Source organism: Equus quagga, chromosome 2 (assembly GCF_021613505.1).
Source record: "Equus quagga isolate Etosha38 chromosome 2, UCLA_HA_Equagga_1.0, whole genome shotgun sequence".
Lineage (NCBI taxonomy): Eukaryota > Metazoa > Chordata > Mammalia > Perissodactyla > Equidae > Equus > Equus quagga.
The window spans coordinates 128,947,982-128,957,074 of NC_060268.1; the positions used below are offsets into that span (position 1 = coordinate 128,947,982).

The window sequence follows — 9,093 nt, forward strand, 5'->3', positions numbered from 1 at the left end:
GGTTCCTTAGTCAATGACAGAATTTTCATTCGTCTACAGCAAAATGCGAAAAGTAAGAATATAGGAAGTTTTTTTTAAAAAGCTAAATTATTCAGAAATTATGTCCTTCTTACCTTTGTGGTTTAAAATGTGCTTCCTTTGACAAAATAGTACCGTAGGAGATTGTGTTAGTTTGCTAGGGCCGCCACAGCAAAGTACCACGGACTGGGTGGCTTAACAACGTTCCTCACAGTTCCGGAGGCGAGGAGTCCTGGAGTGAGGGGTCTCTAGGTTTGGTTTCTTCTAAGGCCTCTCCTTGGCTTGCTGCCTTCTGGATGCGTCCTCACATGACCTTCGTCTGTGCACGTGTGTCCCTGGTGTCTCTACCTCCTCTTCCAAGGACGCCAGCCATATTGGACTAGGGCTCCACCCCAACAGCCTCCTTTTAACTTAATCACCTCTTGAGAGGCCTTATCTCCAAAAAGGGTTACACTCTGAGGGGGTGGGGATTGTGACTCCGACATATGAGTTTCAGAGGAACACAATTTAGTCCATAGCATAGATGAAAGGCTTTTTGTTTTTTTTTTTTAAACAAATACAACCCTATGTTGGTTCCCTTAGTTTCATTTGAATTTTTACTGTTTTGTCAAATCCAAAAGTCAGGGCCAGCCATTTAGCAAATTATTTCTATCCATATTTCACCACTTTGGTAAAACGTGATTTGACACTTTTACCATATCTGCAAATTTTACTTCATAAATAGGAAAAAATTATATTTTTTGAGGCTTGTTTTTTATTTTATTGGAAAATAATGATATTCAAAGAACATTAAAAGGCCAAGGACCTGCGTGGGAGTGGGTGTGAGGAAGGCTGGATCTCAGGCTCAGCCAGGCTGTGCGTGGAGCTCCTCTCCAGAGTCGGGGCCTCAGGGGAGGCCTGGGCTGGGGGACCCCAGGGTCTGGCAGGAGGGCAGGGAGCAGTCAGCGAGCACCAGGATGCAGTGCAGAGCTGGGGCAACGGGCGCTGGGCGGCCTCTGCAGGCTCAGCAGCTCACTAGGTATGTCCCTGTGGTGAAAAATATGGCAAGTTAAATTAATAAAATGAGCTTTTGGATTACAGTTGCCTGTCATAATGCCTGCCTGGCCCAGGTGGGCATTCCAAAAATACTAGATTGAATGAGGAGTTTTTGAATCTAAGAATCAGGGTTTTAATTTTTTCCCATTTTCCCCTGTAGACTGTCTGATTACATCATTGATGACCTGTAATGATTGGTCCAGGCGGAAACCACTCCTACTCCCGAGGGCTGCTCTCAATTGTTGACAAGACTGAGCACTAGGTCTTGTTTGCTTTTCTCTCTCATGATACCAGAAACTGCCAAACAAGAAATGAGAAATAGCTCCACTTTAATGGGGGTTTATACTTGATCCCATAGAACTTAGTAGGAGAGCTTTATTCTCAAACACTTAATACTCCCCTGAACTCAAGGTTTAAAGAGGGAGGGGACTGTGCTTGGATAGTAGTTTTGCTCTTTGAATGAAAACTAAGGAGAAAACTGGACAAATCTTCAATAATTTGTTTGAATTCCTCATCACAACCACAATCATATGTATGCATAGTAGCACATTTTCAAAGCCATTTATTTTTGGATTATGGCTCAACTTCATGATATAGCAAACTGATTATGAAAAGATAACTTTACATAAAAGTTATTAAGCTCTTAAGTTAGCTCTAAATGGTGAAGATAATTTCTCTCATATTTGATATTGAATGAATGAATGAGGCACATATTTCTTGAGAACATTATGATGTCTTAAAAATTGTACTAGCATTTATGCAGGATATAAAAATTCTTAAGTCATGTTTATGTTCTTGAGTAGTTGATAATCCAGTGAAACATGACAGGTTTAGTGAAATAAGATATAAGAACATCTTACAGTTTAAAAGGAGTATATCAAATTAGTTTAAGTATGTAATGTGTTTAGAACATGCATAGCACATAGTAAGCACAATGTATATTAATGACTATGCTTATTATATTATTATGTGTTAAGTCTTGTGATCATCAGTTAGCAGAATTATGGCCTCTCATCCTCCCTTACTCCCTTCCTCAGTCCCTTTCCCCCAATTCTCCATCTCAGAGGCACCACTTCTTGCATATCTTTCTTTAGGTATTCTGTGCATTTACCCACATATATGTGTTTCTCTTCTTTTCTGTACACAAATAGTAGCATATAATTTACATGGCTGCACGCCTTCCATTTATTCAGTTGATATATCTTAGAGATTTTTCCATTTTAGTATGTAAGTGCTACTTTATTCTGTTTATGTGCTGTGGTATTCCATTGTATAGATGAACCATAATTTATTTAATTTGTCCTCTATTGATGCCTTTCAAGGTTACTACAGGTTTCTTACAAATAACACTGTAACAGATAGTTCTGTGCATAGTATTTCTTGTATGTGAAGTATACCTGTAGGACAAATACCTAGCACTGGAATGGATCAAGGAGTATATATGCACATTTAGAATCTGATTACTATATTCTTAGGCAGTTTGGCAAGTTTCACAGCTCTTAGGGTCATTGGATTGGAAAACCCAGAAAATAGTGCTTTTTCTTTGGGATTCTTGCTTTGAGTTTTTTTTCACTTTAGGCTAAACTTTGTTGAGTGGCTCAGTTTGAAGCACTGTGCTCATGGAACCATTTACCCAGCACTTTCCATAACCCCTGATACCCTGACTGCCCAAGATATAAAGCAATAATAAAACCAGAGTACACTTTTCTTCTGGTACCTTCCACAGAGACAGGAAGAGAACAGGGTATTTTTTTCCTGTTATGGCTTCCTGCCCTCTGGGTGTCCTGAAATCTTGAAGTACAATTCTGAAACATTTTAGCTCTTTTAAGTAACAGAGCAACAGGCAACTCAACAGAGCGACTCTGGAAAACCTAGGCAGAGTTCACAATTTCCTATGATCCCAAATACGTTCCAGTCTCCAATGGACATATCCAAGCCTGTCAAAAATATGCCCCCTGATGAGCAAATTAGAAATGCAAAAAAGACTTTGCAGATATTTCTTGTACAGAAAGAACTGGATAAGGGGAAGATAAGGTTGTTTTCCTGCTTATGAATTTTCATATCCTTTCTGCGCCCAGATCTGATGGTGGTTACGAGATTAATCACAGCAGCAAGGATCGATGACTAATGCAGCTATTGAGAGGGGTCTTTAATTTCCTGGAGGCAAAAACCATTACCCGCCACCTCCACATCACAGAAGAGGAGATGCCAGGACTACTGGGGAATCAGTGATGGAAGAAATTGTAAAACTGATGCAATTACTGAGAAAATGATGAAATGTCTCACAATGAAAGGCTTCAATTCCCTTCAATTTGAGGTTTTGTGATATGTATCAGTGTGGCTATGTCTTCAGCATTATTACTTCTCGGCTCTCTGTGTCATCTTTCCCTCATTTGGGGGAATATTTTGCATCAGGCGGCTCATTCTCGTCCTTTCTCCTCCTACCCAGGCTCTTCCATTTCTTCCAATGTCTTTGCATTCATGATTTCTTGTATTAATTAGCTGCCAAGAGTAAACGTTTTCCTAGTGGAATCTAGGTTAGGTTTATGGAAAACTAGACCTTTCTCTGATTCTAACCTATGGTGGGATTTAGGGAAAATCACTTGAGCTCTCTGATCCCGTTTCTTCTACCTGTGGCTGGAAATAAGCATCCCCCCTTTGTAGAACACAGGCTCTGGGCTCCGAACCAGGTCCAGAGCTGCCTGTGGGAGCCAGGACACTGTGGGAACTGGTGAGGAGTGTGTAGTCCAGAAGTAGAAGTCAAGGATTAGCAACGACAGGGAAGGCAGAGAATGAGACTGTGTCTTCTCCATCATTCTTTCTAATAACTCTTCTTACTGTTCTTTTAAAAAAAAGGGCAGAGATAGCAAGGGAGAGATTACAGTTAAGTAGATATATCTATATATACACCGGTTCCAACCACCTCAATTATCTTTTCACATTCGGCTGAATTAGATGCCATTCTTCGTAGCATCCCGCTTCTGAAGATAAAGGTGATTTGTCTTCAGAATAAAGTATATGAAGTAAGCTTATATTTAATATATTAAATAGAAGGAAAGTATATTAAATATTTTCCAGCTTGTTAGATGATTAGGGGAGGCTCTAAAACAGGGTCTAATAATGATAATAATAATAGTGACTCCTATCTTTAACAGTTTCCAAAGCATTTTCTCATGAATCTTGTTTGAACCTCACAACTGACTTCACTTTCTTGAGGAATTTGTAGCTTTTGTTACATTCCAAAAATCATGATAGAATGGAAAACATTATTTTATTTTTAGTTTTTTCTTAAATCATTGGTTCTCAACCTTGAAATCACCTGGGGAGCATGAAAATCCTGATGACTGGATCCCACCCCAGAGGTTCTGAAAAAGAAGCTGACATGAAGGTTGTTCACCAGAAAACACCTGAAGAGGAATGATTAGCTCTGTGCCCTTAGGCAAGTCTTTACTTTTACTTCTCTGAGCCTTGCTTCCTCTCTTGTAAAATGAGGACATGTAAACCTCATTTTACCAAGAAATGAAACGAAACCAGGAAAATTGTGGTTTTCCTGTGGAACAGTCTGGTTTTGATTCTTCTCTTCTGGACTAAATTCAAGGAATCAGGGAGTCTATGCATCAAGGCGGGGGCACTCTGCTGGCAGACATCCACGGTGGCAACATCCATGGTGCAACGTGTGTGGTTAAGAGGGTGGCTCTGGAGGCAGCACCTAGCCTCAGTGTAACCTTAGGCAAGCTCATTAACCTCCCTGTGCCTAGTTTCCTCATCAGTAAAACGGGATAGTAACTACTTGATGTGGGACACAAATGTCTACCATTAATAGTAGAAATTGGGAAAGAAAATCAGAGAGTGACTAAAACTATTTTTTCCCAACACCTTTCCATTCTCTAGAATGGTGCTCCAGCATCCCCCGGGGGCTTGTTACAAATGCAGATTATTGGACCCCACCCCTGACCTACTGAATCAGAATCTGTGAGGGGTAAGGCCCAGGAATCTGTTTCGAATCTCTCTGGAATCTTGAGGGGATTCTCGTGCATGCTAGAGTTTGAATGGCACCATTCTAGAATCTTGCTCCCCAAAGTGTGATCCAGAGACGAGAATCATCAGCATCACCTGGGAACTTATTAGACATGCAGAATCTTGTGCCCCACTCTGCATCTGCTAAATTGTAACCTGTGTATTAACAAGATCCCTAGGTATTCCTACGCACGTTAAATCTTGAGAAACACTGCCCTCGAACTGCATCTCTAATGCAGTAGCCACTAGCCATATGTGGCCATTAAAATTAAAATTAAATTAATTAAAATGAAATGACATTAGCAATGCAGTTTCTCAGTCACATTAGCCATACTTCAAGTGCACAAGGGCCACATGTGGCTGGTGGTTACTCTAGTAGACAGTGTAGAGTATAGAACATTTCCATCATCTCAAAAAGTTCTATTGGACAGGCTGCTCTAGAATAATCATTACTATCATTGTCATTTTCTTTTGTAGCTACAGAGCATCTAAATGGAGCAGATTGCCTGGGGCAAGGGTGATAAACTCTAATGTTTAAAAGAGCCACGCAGGTGAAGTAAATGAATAAAGTAGGCCAATTATAAGAGAACCAAGATCACAAGCATAATGCTAAGTGGCCAGCAATACTCAAACTCCATGCTGGGGCTACAATAGGGAGTGCTGGGGACTGTGGTAACCTGAGAAAAGTGTGTTCAGATCCAGTCATTGGTTACCATGGAGGAGGCTAGGCCCAGGCTAGGCTAGACAGCTCTATTTTTGTTTAAGAAGCTAGAAATCTGGATTTTGATGTGATTCTTAAATTTTTATTGTTAAATTAAAATTTAAAAAATGCTATGCTGGCCAAAGAAACATTTCTGAAGGTCTGATTTGACCTTGGCCTTGTGACCTGAAACTCAAGCTCTCTGGTTCTACCTTGCCAAGGTCACTTGTTTGCTTTGCGTATATCTTCCTTTCTTGCCTCTATATCTTCTTTCTTCTCTTCTTTCAATCTTGTCTTTGCTTTCCCTTCCCTTTTTTCCTTTCCTTTCTCCTCCTCTAATTTTTCTTGCATTCAGTAAACATTTATTGAGTGCTCTCTATGTGCCAGGCACTGTGCTAAGGGCATAGGATGCAAAGATGAACCAACATTGCCCCTCCCCTCAAAGAACCCACAGTTCAGTTTAGTGGGAAACTCACAGATGCATGCAGATAATGACTGCAATCTGTGGAGGGCTGTAGCAGAGGTGTGTTCAAAGCCCTGTGAAGTCACAAATAAAGGAGTAAGTCAACTTTAGGGGGAGGAGTCAGACAGGTCTTCACACAAGTGTGGATATCTGAGCTGGGTTTTGAAGGATGTGGAAGAGTTCTCCAGGCTGAAGGGCTGGGATAGGAGTGGAAGAGGGTATTTTTAGTGGAAGGAATAGCTTGGAGACTTGACAGGGTTTGGTGTGTTTGGAAAGAGAAAATTTCTGAGTGGCTGACATGTAAGGTATAAAGTTACATACCAGACCTCCTTGTTCTTAAAAGTCTGTCGCTAGCCACTCCTTGCCACTATTTGAGCCACTTCTCCCTACCTCTAGTTTCCTCTCAGTGCAGCCTTGTGGCCCCTGGATCTAACACTTTCTCTTGAGTCCCCCCACCCCCTGCTGTCTTTTTACTCCCTCCCCTCTCCTGCCTGAAGCAAGATTGGCTGTGCATTGTTGTTGTTGAACCTGGGAGATAGGTACCTAAGTGTTCACTATACTAGACTCTGTATTTCTGTATATGTTTGCATATGTATTATGTTTGAAATACTCCATGTTATTGGTTGAATTGTCTCCTTCAAAAACATATGTTAAAGTCCTAACTCCTGGTACCTGGGGATGTGACCTTATTTGGAAATAAGGTCTTTTCAGATGAAATAAAGTTAAGATGAAGTCACTAGGGTGGGCCCTAATCCAATGTGACTGGTGTCTTCATAAGAAGGGGGAAATTGATATGGTCTACTAATATTTGATGAGCGGGCCGAGAATACTCAATGGGAAAAGGACAGTCTCTTCAATAAATGGTGCTGGGAAAACTTGATAACCACATGCAGATGAATGGAATTGGACCCCTATCTTATACCACTCACAAAAATCAACTTGAAATGGATTAAAGTTAAACATAAGACTTGAAACTGTAAAAATCCTAGAAGAAAATATAGAGGAAAAGTTCCTTGACATTGGTTTTGGCAATGATTTTTTAGATATGACACCAAAAGCACAAGCAACAAAAACAAAAATTAATAAGTGGGACTACATCAAACTAAAAAGCTTCTGCTCAGCAAAAGAAACAATCAACAAAATAAGAACACAACCTATGGAATGGGAGAAAATATTTGCAAATCAACTCCTGATAAGAAGTCAATATCCAAAATATATAAAGAACTCATACAACTCAATAGCCAAAAAAAAAAAAAAAAAAAAACAACAAAAAAGCCAAAAAAAAAAAAAAAAAAAAAGAATCCAATTAACAAATGGGCAGAGGAACTGAGTAGACATTTTTCCAAATGAGACATACAAATGGCCAACAGGTCATATGAAAAGGTGCTCAACGTCAAAACCACAATGAGATATCACCTCACACCTGTTAGAATGGCTATCATCACAAAGGTAAGAAATAACAAGTGTTGGCAAGAATGTGGAGAAAAGGGAACTCTTGTGCACTGTTGGTGAGAATGTAAATTGGTACAGCCACTATGGAAAACAGTACAGGGATTCCTTAAGAAACCAAAAATAGGCCCCAGCCCCGTGGCTGAATGGTTAAATTTGCATGCTCCACTTGGTGGCCCAGGGTTTCACTGGTTTAGAACCTGGGCACAGACATGGCACCACTCATCAGGCCATGCTGAGGTGGCATCCCCACATAGAACAGCCAGAGGCACTCACAACTAGAATACACAACTATGTACTGGGGAGCTTAGGGGAGAAGAAGGAAAAAAAAGAAAAAGATTGGCAACAGATGTTAGCGCAGGTGCCAACCTTAAAAAAAAAAACTAAAAATAGAACTACCATATGATCCAGCAATCCTACTTCTGGGTATATATCCCAAGAAATGAGAACAAGATCTTGAGATATCTACACTCTCATGTTCATTGCAGCATTATTCACAAACAGCCAAGATATGGAAATAACCTAAGTGTCTGTCAACAGATAAATGGATAAAGCAGTTGTGGTATATATATACAATGGAATATTATTCAGCCACAAAAGTGAAAGAAATCCTGCCATTTGCAACAACATGGATGACTCTTGAGGGTGCTATGCTAAGTGAAATGTCAGACAGAGTAAGACGAATACTGTATGATATCATTTATAGGTATAACCCAAAAAAGCTAAACTCATAGTAACAGGAAAATAGTGTTTACCAGGGGCTGGGGTGGGGGAAATGGGAAGATGTTGGTCAAAAGGTGGAAACTTCTAGTTATAAGACGTATAAATTCTGGGGATCTAATGTAGAACAAGGTGATTATAGTTGATACTGTATTACATACTTGAAAGTAGCTAAGATGGTAGATCTTAAATGTTCTTACCACAGAAAGACGTGGCAATTATGTACGTGATGGAGGTGTCAGCTAATACTATTGTAATCATTTTGCAATATAGAAATGTATCAAATCAACATGTTGTACACCCTAAACTTATACAATATATGTCAACTACACCTCAATAAAGATGGGAAAGAAAAGAAGGGGGAAATCGGGACAGAGGCACACAGGGGGAATGCCACGTGACTGGCAGAGGCAGAGACTGGAGTGGGGCAGCTGCAAGCCAAGGAACACCGAGGGTTGATGGCCGTCCCCAGAGCTAGGAAGAGGCAAGGAAGGATTCTCCTCTCCAGCCTTCAGAGGGAGCACGGCCCTGTTAACACCTTGCTTGTTAGCCTCGGGAACTGTGTGACAATAGATTTGTTTTGGTTCAAGTCATCCAGTTTGTGTTTTTTTTGTTATGGCAGCCCTAGGAAACTAAAGCATTCCATAATAAAAAATTAAAATAATAAATATATAACTACTTTAAACTTTTT

General features: G+C 40.2%; 1 protein-coding gene across 1 annotated transcript in view; it reads left to right on the top strand.

The window, feature by feature from the left end:
• The window catches only part of DNAJC12 (DnaJ heat shock protein family (Hsp40) member C12), a 39,267-nt gene extending 34,003 nt beyond the window's left edge, over window positions 1-5,264 (top strand). Inside the window, exon 5 of the mRNA XM_046654321.1 lies at window positions 3,132-5,264. Coding sequence (XP_046510277.1) covers window positions 3,132-3,181 — 50 coding nt within the window. The 3' untranslated portion in view covers window positions 3,182-5,264. The remainder of the gene's footprint in view (window positions 1-3,131) is intronic.
• Window positions 5,265-9,093: the final 3,829 nt, after the last annotated feature.